This window comes from Colletotrichum scovillei (assembly GCF_011075155.1).
Source record: "Colletotrichum scovillei strain TJNH1 chromosome Unknown Contig00009, whole genome shotgun sequence".
In the NCBI taxonomy this organism is placed as follows: Eukaryota; Fungi; Ascomycota; class Sordariomycetes; order Glomerellales; family Glomerellaceae; genus Colletotrichum; species Colletotrichum scovillei.
Window position 1 is genome coordinate 2,458,420 of NW_023336267.1, and position 16,653 is coordinate 2,475,072.

Below are 16,653 nucleotides of genomic sequence, written 5' to 3' on the forward strand. Positions count from 1 at the left end.
CAGTGCCGCACCTTAAGCAACCTCCGGCTGCCCTGTTCGCCGGATGCCACCATCGCCCAACGTCTCCGTGCAGCGTGCATCCTGCCCCATCTCGATCCTAAGTGGTCAGCAAGGCGGCCAAGCAAAGGTCCAGTCCTGTTCGAGGTCCCAGGTGTGAAAGCGAGAGGTTCAAACGGCACCGTCAACGTCTGGCTATTCTTCCTCCGACAGCTGCCCACTCGCTCACCCGTCCGTCGCCCGACGACGCCCTCTAACCCCATGGTCATTTCTCGTCTTCCTCAGTTCACAGATTGCTGAAGATTGCTGTTGCTGCTGCCTTTTCGCCGTATCCATAGCGAGGCCGACCACCCCTCGTCCACCTGATCCGATTGTGCGCGCGCATACCCATACCCGGCCGATGCAAGAGACCTCTTGCATGCACAGAAACATCAACACCATCCGCACTGTAATCCTCCGTTTTACCTAACCCCCGTCGTACAAGTTGCGCCTCGAGCTTCTCATGGAAATATGACATGGACGGTAGTCTCTAGCTGACAATCACGACCCCATCTACGTCAACTTTGACTCTCGCGACGACATCATCGCCGACTGCGAAACAAAGGCCGACGCCAATAAAAGGAACGCGCCCCAAATCCCACCCACCCCACCATCGACAACTGCACTTGGCCTCCAAGCTCCGGCTTGCGCCTAATGACCGGCCTCAATGATGGACGGCACTGCCATCGTGTCGGACGACCACTTCGACCCTCCCTCGCGCCTTTTTGAGCGCCTTCGCCAGATCGCCGGCTTTACCTGGGACGAGTCCCGGCTTCCCTTCCATACATCTTACGACATCTGGTGAGTCCCGCCTCCACACCATTGCCTTCCAGTCTTGCCCGCCGAGCACCAAAGAACAATCTCTATCGCTTTCTCTCTACCTCTCCTCAAGTGTTGCAATGGCTAACTTGCGCGGACAGGCACGTTTGCGGCACCAGATTTGTATCTCCATACCAGCCCTCCTCCTCTTCATCCTTACCCGCCTCGAGTCCCGGTTCGATCGCGAGACTACAGTCCGGCCGGCCGTCGCCCTCCGAACATGCGAGCTCCTCCAGCCTTCACTCAGGCCTACCCAGCGATGCGAGCAGCGACTTCTCGGCTACCTCGCCGCCCGCGGTCCCCGCCGGCGCTGCAGAGATATCATACGTAGAAGAGCCAGTGGTGGCTCGCGTCTCTTACCATGTGCTCCGCGAGGAGAGGGCCTTCCATATAGCTAAGAACTTATTTGCCACGGCCGACCCTCAAGGACTGCACATTGTTAAGCCACTCGACCTCATCCGTCTCGCTCCTCACCCCGGCGATCGGGGCTCTATAGTGGTCGCAATCTATCAGCATCCCGGCCAGAACTACCTCTTTAATCTGATGGACATGGGACCGGCATTCTACAAGGCTAGGAAGGTTGACGACCGGTACGAGGCGTATCGCAAACAGAATTTACGTTTGAAGCCTCCGATAGACCTACAATACTTCCTCGACTTTGCCATTGGCGCAAGTCAGTGCCTGGAAATCCTCCACTATGGGCAGGTGATTACGCATGGAGAGATCAGGCCGGACGCCTTCCATTTCAATATCGAGACAAACTCGGTCAAGCTCATCAATTTTGGCACGGGGACGAGATCCTTCGAGGGCGGTTTGTCGAGCACCTCATGGTCGAGCCTATCAAAAGAATTGGGCGCCAAAAACAAGCTCCTCTATATTAGCCCGGAGCAGACAGGTCGTATGCCGGCAGAACCTGATAGTCGGACTGACATCTACTCTCTCGGAGTCGTGTTCTGGACATTACTCACACAACAGCCGGTATTTGACGGCGAGACACCCCTCGATATTGTGCAAGGCGTCCTAGGGCGGAGAATCCCCAATGTATCGCAAGTTCGGCTCGATATACCCGACGTTATCGGACGCATCATACAGAAGTGTACGGCCAAAACCGTTGCTGATCGATATCATTCGGCTAGTGGTTTGAAGCATGACCTTCTCAAGGTGCAGCAATTCTTGACCGACGGCGACTGGTTGGCGCTTAAGGAGTGGAAGATTGGCGAAAAAGACATCTCGTCCTTCTTCATCCTACCCAGTATGATGATCGGCCGGCAAAAGGAAAGGGCAGAAGTGATCAGAGTCATTGAGCGGGTCGCCAAGAGCCATTCGATGAATCAAAAGTCTACAACAAATAACCGCTTCTCTGATGGTTCGCAGCTTTCGGTTGAACTCCCTGACTGCGGGGACCTGTCGAGTGAGGGCGCAAGCTCGGCAGAAGGCACAACACGTCGCAGCGGATCCTTCACGCATACTACGTCCTCTGATCCTAGGCAGTCCAAGGCTAGTTTTGTTCCGTCCGTCCTATCCGATACTCAGACGATATCGGGCGACACCATCGCCTCGTCTAATTCTGGTCCGTTCGCGAGAATGACCAGGCCGTGGGAGAGGCAATGGGAAAGACACCAATCGGTCTCGATCGAAACGCGGAGTCTTATTGATGGTGTAGGTACGCCAACAGACAGCAACCGATTGAGTGCAGTGGAATCATCGTCCTCGAGTTTGTCACGTCAGCTCGGATCAGCAAAGTTCCGTAGGCGCGGACACTGCGAGATCGTTCTCGTCGAAGGAGCCGGGGGCTTGGGCAAGAGCTGCCTCTACCAGTCGACACTCGCTGAAGCCAGGAGGAGGGGATACTGTGCCACGGCAAAATTCGATACAGCGCGCCGAACTGCATTTGGACCACTGCTTAAGCTGCTGTCGTCACTCTTCAAACAGGTATTCGGCGAGCGAAACACGGATACACCCTTTCACCAGGCGCTGAAGCAATACGTTCGTCCGGTGTGGCCAATGCTGCACAAAGTTCTTGGGCTACCAGACTTCCTCATAGGCGCGCTTGACAGCTCCGTTCCTCGATCGGTGTCCATCACTCAAAGCATAACTCAAAGTCGGTCCATCAGGGCAGGGCTCAAGAGGCGTGGCTCGTCGCCGGGAAGCTCGCCGGGCCGCTTGAACAAGCCTACCATCATCTCGTCACAAGCCTCCCAGGACTTCCTGCGAGCTGGTGGAGCAACCAAAACCATGCGATTGATGAACACCTTCCTCGACGTGCTTCGCATGTTCACGTCCCACAAGTTCATATGCTTTGTGCTGGATGACCTTCACTTTGCAGATGATGAGTCCATGGAATTGATTACACAGATCATTGGGGCAAGGATGAAGATGGTCGTTATCATAACCTACCGCCCAGAGGAGCTATCACCGGAACAAGTTCAATCTATCATTTCACCTCCCGAGTCTGAAGGCAAGTTTCTCGCACCGTCCAAAGCCGCCATCATATGCTGACCAGTTAGCAGAGTTTCCACGATCAGGCGGTCCCGTAGTGACACGAATCAAACTGACTCCCCTCTGCGAGGATGACATCATCCAATACGTCGCGACGACGCTGTGCAGACCAAAGGAGGAGGTTCTTCCTCTGGCTTTGGTCATACAGTCCAAAACAGCAGGCAACCCATTCTATATGCGAGAGATGCTGAGCGCCTGTTACCGGAAGAAGTGTATATGGTACGACTACAGAGACAGCAACTGGCATTTCGATCTCGATAGACTCTTCGAGCACTTCAAAGGCGCAAGCGACTATGACATACTTGATACTGGTTTCATCACACGGAGATTGAGCGAGCTACCTCCAGCCTCTAGAGCGATACTTGCATGGGCTGCACTCCTCGGATCTTCCTTCTCATTCGAGCTCATTTGCAGACTTCTGAGTGGCGAGTTCCAGTACCAAGACAATGAGGAGGCATCGTGTCAAGGTCCAGGCAACGAACAATACCACGCGACGTACTCTCAGCAAGAGGCAATCAATGGACTGCAAGCCGCGGTTCAAGCCTATATCATCGTACCGAGCGAGACAGACGATAGATTCCGCTTCGCCCACGACCGGTTTATCCAGGCGTCAGCAGCATTGAAGGAATGCAACGCGCGAAAGATGCATTTCGTCATTGCACAGACGCTTCTGAAGTACTATTCAGCTGATCCCAGAGCCAAGGACAATACCGCGGCGCACATCTGCGAGTCCGTCGACATTATCAAGAAGCGTGTCCCTAGACGCCAGACGTACCGTAAGCTACTGTACGAGTGCGCACAGTCGGCCGTGGAAAATTGTGCCCGCCCAACTGGCTCAAAACTTTACAGCACGGCAGTTGCTCTACTTCAGCCAGATCCATGGAACGACCAGCTTGAGGATGTCTCGTATGATGAGACGATGCAGCTGCATCTACGGGCTGCGGAATGCTACCTCTACATGAGCAATCATGCCGCAGCTAACTCCCTCCTAGACACAATTTTCCAGTGTGCACGAAGCCCTCTAGACAAGGCGCCAGCCTATGTCCTCCAGTCCAGAACCCTAGCGCAAGGTGGCAATGCTCGAGGCGCGCTGGCTGCACTGAAAGAATGTCTACAGGCACTTGACGTGCAATTCGATGACGAACCCACCTTTGAAAAATGCGACGATCAGTTCGAGAAGATGTCTGTGAGAATACAGACTATGGACAAGAACGAGCTGATGAACCCGACACCATCAACAGACCCCAGCTTGCCGTCTATCGGTGCTGTGTTGGCAGAGACTGTCAGCGCTGCGTGGTGGAGCGACTACTTGCGATTCTACCACCTCTCCCTCGTCATGCTGGATCTGCATCTCACTCACGGCGCTTTCCCTCAATCAGGCATGGCGTTTCTACATCTTGGTCTCATTGCTCTGGCCAGATTCAACATGGTTAGCTTCGCAGTTGAGGTGGGCAACGTCTGTATTGAGCTACTTGACCGATACCGTGATCCCTTCTCGATGGCTAGAGGCTATATGCTGTACGCCAACTTCATCGGGCACGTTCAAATTCCGATCGCCGTGGCGTTGACGCACTTGGAGGGCTCAGTCGACTATGCGGCTGCAGCCGGTGATCGGATTTCCTCGATACTCAGCTTTGGACTTGCGGCGCAGCTTAAGTTCTTTGCGAGCGAGAATTGTGCCGATCTCGAGGCTTTCTGCCAGTATGGCTGTGAAGAGATCCCCAACTGGCACCAGGACACGCGGGGTGGCACTCTCTTGATCTCCATTCGCCAAGCTTGTCGAGCTTTGCAGGGCAAGACGCGGACGACCGATCCCTACGAGGTCATGACCGATGATCATCACAATTCGGCCAACTACAAGTCATGGCTGAGAGCCAACACTCAAAACGGCAATCGATCGGTTCTTTGGTATGAGACCATTGAGATAGTTCCGCTCTTCATCTACGGCCATTACGATCGCGCGATTGAGATCGGCGAGATGTGTTACGAGTCCATCCAGAATCTATGGTCGGCTCGCAACAGCAGGCTAGTCATCTTTTTCTACGGACTTGCTCTTGCAGGAAGGATGCTTCGGAGGCTCAACGACCCTCGCCTAGATCCTAGCAGTCTAGACGGCGAAACCGAAAGTATCCTACGCATGCTGCGCGAACTGACTAAGCGGATCAAGGAATGGGAGGTATACACCGAAGTGAACTACCTTTCGTGGTCCAGAATCTTAGAGGCCCAAGTTGCAGAATTGACCGGCGATTATGGGGGCGCAGTCAAGCTCTACGAGGAGGCTCTGGATAACTCCGAGGAGCATAATTACATTTTCGAAGCGGCACTAGGCAACACACTGATGGCCGGCACGCTCGTCAGACGCAAGGCTCGACGGCTGGCTCGCTCTGCCTTTAGGGATGCCATTGCGTTCTACCGTCAGTTCGGCGCCGTGGCCGTGGCTGAGCGCCTGGAGGAAGAACACGCTGTCCTCCTTCACAGCCCGACGAGAAACCCCAGAGCGATAGACGCTGCGGTTCAGACCGACTTCGCCGGAGACAGCGGCACTGTTGACTACCGCGCTGTGGATGGCGAAGAAGGGCCAGAAGGGATGCAGCAGTCTAACCACACTGCCATCGCCGATATGAAGGGCGATCGGATTGGTGCATGGCGTGGCTCAATGCACGAGCACAATGAACCTGGGGCAGGTCTGCCAGCACTCGATATGATCGATTTGCACGCGATTCTGCTCTCGTCCCAGGTCATTTCCGGCGTTCTTCGGGTCGACGAGCTCCTCAAGACTATGTGTGATGTCATTCTGCAGACTTGCGGAGGCTCTGCTACACTAGCCGCCATCGTGGTACAAGATTCGGACGAGTCTGGGTGGTCTCTCGCAGCCAGCGGCGATCCGGAACGGGGAGCGTCAGCTCATATCCCCGGTCTTCCACTTGCTGGCACCTCACTCGTTGCCGAGAACGTTATTCTTTACTGCACGCGGTTCCGAGAGGCTGTCTTCATTCCCGACATCATCAGTGACGAGCGTTTTGGTAACGTGAGCGAGGCTTGGTTACAACGGAATGTCCTTAGCAAGGCCATCATTGCGATTCCCATCTGTCACGGCTCAAAACCATTGCTCGGAGTTCTCTATCTCGAGGGCGAGCCAGGGTCTTTCACCGATCGTAATGTGTCCGTCCTCCAGCTGCTGGTCAACCAGATTGGCATCAGTTACTCAAATGCCTTGGCCATGAAGGCCGTAGAGAAAGTCTCGGCAGAGAATGTCTCCATGGTTGCACTGCAGAAGCGCGCCCTTGCAAAGGCACTGGAAGCAGAGACAAAAGCCAAACACGCTGAAGCTGAAGCCAAGCGTAACGTCAAGCTCGCCGAAGAGGCCGCCAAGGCCAAGTCGATATTCCTTGCCAATGTCTCGCACGAACTGCGAACGCCGCTCAACGGTGTTATCGGCAACTCAGAGTTGCTGAAAGACAGCGAGCTAGACAAGGACCAGCAAGAGATGGCGGATAACATCAAGGTGTCGGCAGAGCTGTTGTTGACGGTCATCAACGATATTCTCGACTTTTCGAGAATGGAGGCCGACAAGATGAAGCTGTACGTGATCGCCTTCAACCCAGAAGAGATGGTTCGGGAGGTTGTTCGAGCGGTGTCCTACAGCAACCGGCAAAAGACGAAACAGAAGAACGTGAAGATTATACAGGATATCGACCTGCCATCTCTACTCATCTTTGGAGACCCCATCAGGCTCCATCAGGTCTTAGGCAACCTCATCAGCAACAGTTTGAAGTTTACTGAGGACGGTTCGATTACGATTGGTGCTCGAGTGGAGTCTGAGACTAATGACAAAGCTACACTGCTCTTCAGAGTTCAGGATACCGGAATCGGTATCCCCCAACAGCAACTGGTCAAGCTCTTCCAGCCCTTCAGCCAGGCAGACACTAGCACAGCACGGAAGTACGGCGGCAGCGGCCTCGGTCTGAGCATTTGCAAGTCTCTGATCGAAACGATGATGAAGGGCAAGATCCAGCTCGACAGTCAAGAAGGCGTGGGAACAACGGCATGGTTCAAGGTCACTTTCGACAAGGCTAAGTCTGACGTTTCTGCCGGAGACGCGCAGCAAATGAAGTCCCCTCCAGCCGTCGAGCGTTCTGCGTACCTCGAGCGCGGCGAGTCGCCTAATCCGTTCTTGGACCTTACCGCCGTTCCCAAAGACCAAATTAGGATTTGCGTCGCGGAGGACAATCCCATTAACCAGAAGATTGCCATTCAGTATGCGCAGCGGCTGGGCTACACCACCGTGGATGCTTACGAGAACGGCTTGAAGGCCGTGGAGGGCTTGCGGCAAAAGGCTAGGGAAGGTCGACCCTACCATGTGGTTCTCATGGACGTACAGATGCCCGTACTGGACGGATACGAGGCGACTAAGATGATTCGGAAGGATTCTATAGACGTTGTACGGAAGATCCTCGTTATCGCCATGACGGCATCGGCCATTCAGGGAGATCGAGAAAAGTGTCTGGCGGCGGGCATGAACGACTATCTCGCGAAGCCGGTGCGCTCGGAGGTGCTAAAGAAGAAGTTGGACACCTATGTCAGCCCTCAAGCATCCGTAAGCGAGTCTCTAGTCGGATTTTCGAGGCCTCAATGCTAACAGCCACCCAGGCCGCCTCATCTCCTGATGCCATCCGCTCTTCTTCCACTTCGCCGTCATATATAACCGCCGACCAAAACGGAGCCGCGGCGAATTTTCACCTTCCAATCAGAGACAATCCGGCATACAGCCGACCGTCAAACAGCACCTCGACATCTAGCCGCGTATCGAGCGACACAAGGTCCACTACGGACCTGGGATCCATTACTGAGACGCAGTCTCAAGCGCTGTCGCAGAAACGTGCGTCTCGCAAGCTGACCAAGACACGCACCAGCAGCGAGTCGCTACCGGCCGAGAAACCCAGGGCAGTGCTCACCAAGAAAGCGCCGCAGCGTCAGGGCACGGCCTCGTCGACGGATGAAAATCTGAAGCCGGAGAATTTACCATACCACACAAACCGCAATAGTGTGAGTTCACAGGGGTCCAGTAGCAGAGACAAGATCTTCCCAAGCTAAGGCGATGGAGGCCGCCTCCTTCCCTTTCGATCCACGGGACTGGACGACTAGCTTGGGGCGTTGAGACGGATGAATGATGCCGTTTGATTAGGAAGGACACTCGGTACATACCAGTTTAGCCAGCTGTGGCTGGAAGACTTTCCAGGAGGGTGTGATTCCAACAAACGTCTCACATCAACGAGGCCCAACATGAGCACAGCATAGGGCCAAAGAAGGGAGGGAAAAGAGGCTCAAGGACACGCCTTCATCTCTCCAAGCGGGAGGCAATGCGTCTCCGATATTGATTTATGTTACAACTGGCAGGAATTATGTCTGATATTATCGGAAAGGGAACAGAGGGAGTTGAACGGGCATCTTTCGAGTACCAGAGTTCCGGGCCATGTTGCCTTTCAAACACCACCCCATAGCATCACCATGACACGTAGCCTGCCCGTCGAGGGTTCAAGGGAGTTTGGGGAGGTAAAAGGAATTTCACATTTCATTGCAAATGATCTACGGGTCCATATACTGCGCCTTGTATGCTGAGTGGTTGCCTCGTCCTGTCTTGCCAAGAAGTAGGTCTGAAGGTGAAGCAAGCTTATGTCGTTCCTGAGCACGCCCGTACGTACCGTGATGCAGAGGTAAGCTGATGACGGGAGCGAGCCCTCCTTATTCCCCCACTCTCACACCTCCGTCCATCTATATTCTGCTTTGTACCGTCTCTCATAGGCCATGTCTCAGTCAGCCCAGCCTGTTGTAAGTGGCGCCGTTGACGTGCATGAGATGGTTTGAGACAACGGGAATGTACAGATGGGTCTAGATGGCCTAGAATTGCAAATCCTCCTCTGCTCCAGTTCATGTCTGTTTGAATTACTGCCCTTCCTCTCCTCTCTCTCCCCGCGTGCTCTCGCCGATCGTCCGAGACACCACCTCCCTTCCGGCCCTTTTTGAGAACCTGCCACGAGGTGTGAATGTTATATCACCCGTTCTTCGATGTACGGTACAAGAACGATAAGGTCCACGCGGCTGCTGACCAAAGATTTCAAATATCCAAACAAGGAAGAGCTGGAACCCATAACCTCTGAGCTCTCAAGCACTCTTTCATTACTTCCTCCGAAAAGGGGGAGAAAGTTTAGGATACATCTTGGACATTGTCGGCAGTGGGCGACGTGCCTACATGTTGCGCGACACTCACACCCGTCTTTGGCATGTCTGATATCAGGGACATTTGAAAGAGGGCGTAGGGCAGTAGGAAAAAGTGAGACAGTAGATCCGGAAATGCAAATCCCATGCAACGTTCTCTGTCTGCCGCTCCCTAATCGGGGCGAAAGGGGCGGCACGGCGGACCAACCGGCCTCCCTCTTTCCCATACTGTCTCTCCCATAAGCCTCGATCCTGGATATGCTGAATTGGGAACCTTTGGAAAGGGTGGAAGGGGTGTTTGCGCAAAATGAAGGAGAACGGTTTTATTTTATCTTATGTTTCTGGTGATTTGCATTGAAACGTCTAAGACATCATGAACCGCCTCTCTCTGTTTCTCTCTCTGCTCATTATTTCTTTTTCCTTTCTCTTTCTTTCCTAGGTAGTTGCCGAGGTACTCCTCACTTCTTGGGCAGACTCGCAGAGCTCCTTTCTCTTTCTGTCTGCGAGCTCCTTTCCCCTTTCGGACCCCAAGAGTACTTGACTTTACTTTCTCTTGGGAAGTTTTGAGATGGAGCCGTACCTACATGGTTGTGAGGTTTCGGGTTCTCCCATCGCGCGTTTGGGCATCGGAGATAGAGGGACAAAGTTACACAGAACTTTTCACTTGGACATCGAAGACAGGGTGGTCTTGGAAGGAGGAGGAAGGGAAGCTGAAGAGCCTTATGCCCGCTCGCTATCCGACTGCCGAACGGATATCGCGCGGTCGTTGAGCCAACTCAACATCTAGATTCCCTTTGCACATGAATTCGACCCGGAGGATGGTGAGAGAGATCACTCAAGAGAGGGCAGAACAACTCAAGGAGAGGTGAGAAGCTGGACACAGCATCACCCTGCACCGCCCTTGCCATGACAGTCTCTACGGATACCTCCCTCTCACGGATTCTGGCGACTTCTACCCTTTGCCCAGTCTCTATCCGTGGCAGTGCTCTCTCGTAGATGAATTACACGAAGGGAACAGGGTCTACGCGTTCACGCGTCTCTCTCTCAGCCCACAACTCCCACCGCCGTTCATCGCCGGGATCTCTCTCATCTTACTTACACGGCCACACTGCTTCGAAATTGGACAACCAAATCTGGGGGAAGACCTGCCGGTCCGACCGAGCGGCTGGCGGTGAGAGTGCGATATAGTTCATCTCCTTCATGCTCGTCACCTTTGCCGGGAAGGCCGGGGGTGGGGGGAGGGTGCGACTCGTTGGGGCGGTTTCGAAAGTGCCAGATGAGAGAAGAGAAACACGAAGGAGGAGGTGGAACCGCCCCGATAGATTGTTCTCTTCTTCTTTTTCTTTGCTGGGATGCCTGGCATGTCGAAATTTGGAGATCTCGTGAGGACTTTTTTTGGTTGATCTAATATACCATCCCTTGCCCGATCCGAACTTCCAGTCATCAACGAGCCAAACAAAGTACCCTGAAGCAGGCATCAGTGTGCCTGCCACTCGTGACTTTCCAGATCAAACGCATTTTGATTTCTTACCAGCTTGACAAGGATATCCAAATTGAATCGCCAGGGTGTAATCGGTCCCTCGGAACTCCAGATTAGCCTTGTGTGTGCGTGTGCGTATGTGTGGATGTGGATGATGAGGGAGTGATGGGGATGGGGGGCGTGCGTGCGTGTGTGTGTTTGTGTGCGGGTGGGCGTGGGCCTTGAGGGAAGCTCAATTAGATGGAATGGGGGCCACAATACGGAGTAAGGAAATGGGAAAGAAATAAAGAGGGTTTATCATAGATGAAGAAGAATGTACATCGTCATCAGCTTTAACAAGAACGACTCGCAAAATGGCCTCATTTTCACCATAGGGGGCCTACCACACCCCCCGCGGTTTCATATCACACATTATCAAGAAATCTCACAGAAAGAGAGAGAGAGAACTTTTACTCGGGGTTTAGTTATCTTCAAGAAACGCCAAAACGGAAAGGGAAGAAATATGAATCGAGAGAGAGCAAAAGAGAGAAAGGAGATTACGGCGGAATCCAGCGCTGACCAGCTTGGGCCAAAATAACTTACTCGTAAAACGAACTGCGGCAACGAAGCCGCTGCAATGTAAGAGAAAGAGATGTTCAGAGTGGAGCTTCGTCTTCCCTTCCTCCTCTCTGTTCCCTATCTCCCCTTCCTGGAGTTTGCCCTTTGGACCATTTCCTCAAAATGGATTCGGACAACTTGTTTTCTGCAAGAACCAAGGGAGAAAATCTGCCTCGCCGTTGTGTGGCTGGGCTGAAGGTTCAACTTTTTGCACGACTTGTTTTTTTTTTTTTTTTTCTTTCTTCCTCATTTCATTTTCTTTTGCTCTTGCTTTGCCTCTTGCCTGATTCGTCACGTTCGCCCGTTCTGCATGCCTTAGTTTCCAAGTTCCAGAAGCAAATGCAAATCCCCTTGAAATGCTCATCACAGGCAGAGGCATCATCCCACAAAGGGATATAGCGAGAGAGATCCATTCAATTTAGACACTGGGCAGTCAAATAAGGCAACATGGTCCAAACTCGCACTAGTTCTCGCAATCAACCAGAAATGTGATCGGAATGGGAAACAAATTCGGTAGACGGCTTCCGTCCCATGTTTGTAAGAAACCTTTTGTTCCGGATCAAGCAACGTCCTTACACCCAAAGATGGGCGAAAGAAACCTAAACGCAATAAAAAAGGATCCTCTAATAGTCCACGTTATTAATGCAGCAGCTCAGATCACAGGATCATCCCATGTTTGGGCCAACAGAGTTCACACCCCCTCACGTCTGTGCGAGCATCTTATGCTCTTCTTCTCAGGCTCTTCCCGCCGACCCGTCATCGTCTAAACTTGGTTGATAGCTAACAGGCATGATCTCTCCTCAATGATGCTTTCGTGATAATCATCATTTTCATCTCATCTTCAGAGTTCATACTCTGACGCTCCATGTCAAGATTGAAGGCGAAGGAAGGAGTGAGGAGGAGGGGGGAAATGGATTACAGACAGATGAGCTGTGGGGTTGGTGGGCAGAACATCAGCCTGCCACGCCGAACATCTCGAGACAACTTTTGTCAAGTTGTCGGAAGTTGGGAACACGACGCTTCAACCTGCCCTGACACCTTGCTTCCTGCATCCGAGACCACGAATTCTGCCTGTATGTGGATGCCCATGCCGAGTTGAAGGAATTGCCGAAAATACAGCGAGGGTCCGCTCATGAAGGAACGAAAGCCTAGATGGAGAAAATAGCCATAGCGAAGAGGCGGATCCTAGGAACACCTTTGATGGAAGAGGCTTTGCTTTTCCTTCTAGAGCTTCTTCTGGCCTGCTGCCTTTCCTTCTGCTTGATGCCAAGCCGCCCCGCTGTCCATCGAGAACCGCCTTATTCTCATCTCCCTGATAGTGGAGAAAGGGAAAGGGCAGGGCGAAAGGGCGGGAAGGGTTTCTGGAGAGAGAGACACGTCTGATAACCATTTCGTACCGATCCGTTTCCAAACTCGAGAGGACCCTGCTTGGGTCCTGCTTAGGTCTTCTTTGCTCACTGTAATTGTGATGATTTCCGCCTCTCCGCTTGCCCAGCGCGGTTTCAATCTCCCTCGGCTGTGGGGGGTGACTGGCAGAAGCAGACCTGATGTCTGCCTCGCCATTCTCCGCCCGTCCAGTCCTCACGTCGCCGTTCACCCTTCCCCTCTTGCGCGATGCGTCCTGCTGACTCCGTCTCAGTGCCTGCCGCCCCCACCCCTTCATCCGCGTAACACCATCGTCTATCATTCAGAATTCTCTTCAAAGGTGGGGATGGTCAAAGCCGTCCCCGGCGGACACGGCGTGCACGGCAGACGCGAGCCGGTGAGACGGGAGGCAAACATTGTTTCGCCTTTGGGGGTTAAACCTCCGATGCGGATGGGCTTCACTCAAGCCTCAAGCCTCAAGCCTCATCCTCTCAGGTACAACAGTGGGCATGGGTAGGGATTCGACCGTCCAAGAACATGGCGAGAAAACGCATTGCGGGATTAGGGGCACCCCATGCCTCTGGCAACTCGGTGCTTGTCCCGGTTCCCTGGCCGGTTGGCGGTTGGCCTGTCGTTATTTCCCGCAGCGACTCGCCGGATGTAGTATCCGTGGATTTGGGGGGGTTTTGAGACCGCGGAGGTTGGCACGTTGAAAAACGGGTTTGGCCACAGTGAGCTTTTGAGATGCAACCCTCAGAGATCATTTCCATATCGGGATGCTAGCTGGAAAGGACGAAAGGCCTCGTCTCGCCGGGGAACGTCCGCATGGCCAAGTGGCACTGACTAGCCCTGCCGTTGTCTCGGTAGGGCGGTGATGCCCTTGACTTGTGTTTGGCCGATTTCAAACTCGTCACAAAAGCCGCCCTCCCTGCACGCTGCCCTTGGGAGGTCTACTTTGGAGGTATTGCAGAACGGGATAGACTCATGTGAATGACGTGCTGTGAAGTACAGACTCAGTCAGAACCTTGGCCTAATCTGACGAGCGAGCGCTGAGATGCTTTGGCAAACGCCCTCGCATGGTCGGCCATCGTGTGCTGAGTTCTCTATTGTAGATGAGATGAAACCTACGAAGCCTAGATGAGAGGGAAACAAGGTGTTGCGCCTTGTAAATTGGAGGCGACCATCTTGCCGTCCAGCCCGCATTTGCTAGGAACACTTGCATATCCTCTCCTTGCTTGTGCATCCCCCACTTCACGACAGGATGAGGTTAATGTATCCGTAGTCTGTACTCTGTACTCTGTATGGAGTACGTCTAGGCGAGCTCTGTTGAGTCTGGCCTGGACCTGTCTATGGACACTGGTCCAGTTCCCCTGGCAAGCCTAGAAAGAGACGGTGGGAAGAGGGAACTACCATGACGTGCGGGACAATCTCCTTTTCCGAGGATCCGAGGCGTGGCAGGGTAGTATCCCTCGCTACCCTCATTTATCTTCGACGCAAGCCTTATAAGCATCGTCGAAGAGCATTTCGGACGGCGGCCTGATGCTTCCAGTGACTGTCCAGTCGTCTCAAAATGGAACGGTAGGGATACTCGAGAGGTCATGGTCCCAAATCGGCCAGAGCTTTACGGGCCTTTCCCTAGCATCATTCTCGACTCAAGCAGAAAGAGATGAGACGAAATGCATGAGGTAGGTTGGATGGGAGGCCAGGCGGATTGGCTTTCTCCACCTAATAAACTTGTGACAAAAGCTAGCGAGCCCAATGCCGCAATCAGTCGAGCTCACCTCCCTAACAACTATCATCGAAACTTCGATCCAATCAACAGAGTGGCATGGAGCCGGCTGAGAGAATCCTTGTCCCCGTCCACGTTGGCGTTCTGGAGAACGGAAGGGGAATCGGAAGGGGAGACCTAGCGACGTTTTGCCCTCCAATCTCTCTGTGTCCACGAGCAGGTTAGCCATGGTTCTCAGGAGATGACGAAGAGGTAATTCTGGTACCTCAATGACCCAGCATTTCCCTTGAGCTAATGCCGACTCGGGAACAGGTGGCCAGAGCCCTTCGAGACAACGACCTACGCAACTGGAGCTCATTTTCACACAGCAATGGCAGCTTGCCATAACTTTGCATGCAGTCGCCTGTCTCACGAGTTCGAAAGAAGAAGAAGAAGAAGACGACATTGTCTCAGAAACCACTGAATTAGCGTTAAATGGCGTTGTAGGCTTGGGTCTACATCTGTCAACCACGCAAGCTTCCCAATTGATCTGCTGATGCGCCCTGTAGCGGGCAAACGTGCTTGCTGAGCCACGGTTCTAGCACGAAGATGTCACGGGCCAGAGAGGCTAGTATCTACCGCGTCGCTCGTAGCGGCAAAGCTGTTAGTTAGCTGACTGCATAATTCAGCCCAGTCTCTGATTTAAAGATCGACTTTGGTTCGAGGCTCGCGAGGGCCGGGAAGAGATCGGTGTTTTCGTTGGCCATAGATAGACTTCGAATGAATAAAAAGAGCAAGACTCCCGTGTGATCACTACGAACGTGTTTTCTTTGCTCGTATCCCGACTGCGCTGAAAAAGCCGCGTTTTCGGAGCTTAGCTTGGTTGAGCGTACTCCTCCCCTTCGCTCATCACTTTGACCAAAGATCTTCATGCGGCCTCATCGCAGATCAGCTCGGTCAACAGATCTCTTTAGGCATGTAGGACAGTTGCGCAAGCTCCAATGAGCTGAAGGAGCGGGACTTTGGCGCGTAGCGATGCCACTCCTGTGTCGAGTCGAGACTCGGACGGTGTGGGTGTCAGTGTCGTAGTGTTGTTCGTGGGGCTGGGTGAGGTTTGTTCACCGTCTCCGTCTCGTCCTCCCTAGCCCATCGATCGCGTTCCGCCGATAACCCGGCCCCTTCCCCCTCTCCTACGCAGATCTTTAGGGCAAGCTTCGTGGAGGATCAGCGTCGCAAAAGCACGAGCATGATGCGTCGCGGAACGCATGCAAAGCACATGCTTGCCACACTTGTCTGGTCCAAACTTTGACGATCGTGCCTTTTTTCTGCCAAGTGTGCCGAGCTAGCTTGGATATTAGCTGTGTTGAGCTGGCCGCCATTGGAGCTGATTCATCGTAGAAAGGGCCTATCCGGTAGTACCACACCGACTTCGAGGTACTGAAACCGCTAGAAAAGACGAAGCATATGCCAGGCCTAACTTGATGGCGGGAGTTGTGCTGAATCGAACCCCTGCCTGGACCTGACCAGCTACGTTGGACCGTCTTCACAACTTTCTGGACAATACTTTCGGCTAGACGAAGCCAATCAAATTGTTGGCTGCAGCTGAGGAATGCGCTACGGTTCGTGAGCATCAACACAGAGTGCAGAGGATTTCTTCTGCGCTGCGAATCGTCACATGCCGACTTAGATGTTTGGCTTGACCAGCAGAACATGCGCCTGCCGTAGCGGGCACACATTCTACTCCGCAATTCTCTCCGGAAGTCCGCGAAACCAAGGTTATTGCAGCCGGTCTGTAACTGGGTTTCTGGGTGTTGGTAGCTGAGCTAGCCGCTTGGATAGCGCTGGTTCATGGCTCCTTCGGTTCGGTTGAAGGAGTTGAAGGAGGGGATCTAGAGCCTTTGCGTGCCTATTCGAGAGCCTGTCATGTCAGGCT

The 16,653-nt window shown here is 53.4% G+C and overlaps 1 protein-coding gene across 1 annotated transcript; it reads left to right on the forward strand.

Annotated features, from left to right (window-relative positions):
* Positions 1-641: 641 nt before the first annotated feature.
* On the forward strand, positions 642-8,939 carry HER10_EVM0003461 (hsp90-like protein). Its single transcript, XM_035473136.1, has 4 exons — positions 642-837; positions 957-3,313; positions 3,366-7,951; positions 8,005-8,939. Exons 1-4 carry the CDS (start codon positions 704-706, stop codon positions 8,446-8,448), a joined length of 7,521 nt encoding a protein of 2,506 aa, XP_035329090.1. The 5' UTR covers positions 642-703; the 3' UTR covers positions 8,449-8,939.
* The last annotated feature ends 7,714 nt before the right edge of the window (positions 8,940-16,653 follow it).

Bases quoted from the DNA above. Each gene is read 5' to 3' on its own strand.
- HER10_EVM0003461 (XM_035473136.1), top strand. From the start codon at position 704: ATGATGGACGGCACTGCCATCGTGTCGGACGACCACTTCGACCCTCCC. The intron at 838-956 runs GTGAGTCCCGCC...TTGCGCGGACAG, and splicing joins CATACATCTTACGACATCTG to GCACGTTTGCGGCACCAGAT. The intron at 3,314-3,365 runs GCAAGTTTCTCG...ACCAGTTAGCAG, and splicing joins TTCACCTCCCGAGTCTGAAG to AGTTTCCACGATCAGGCGGT.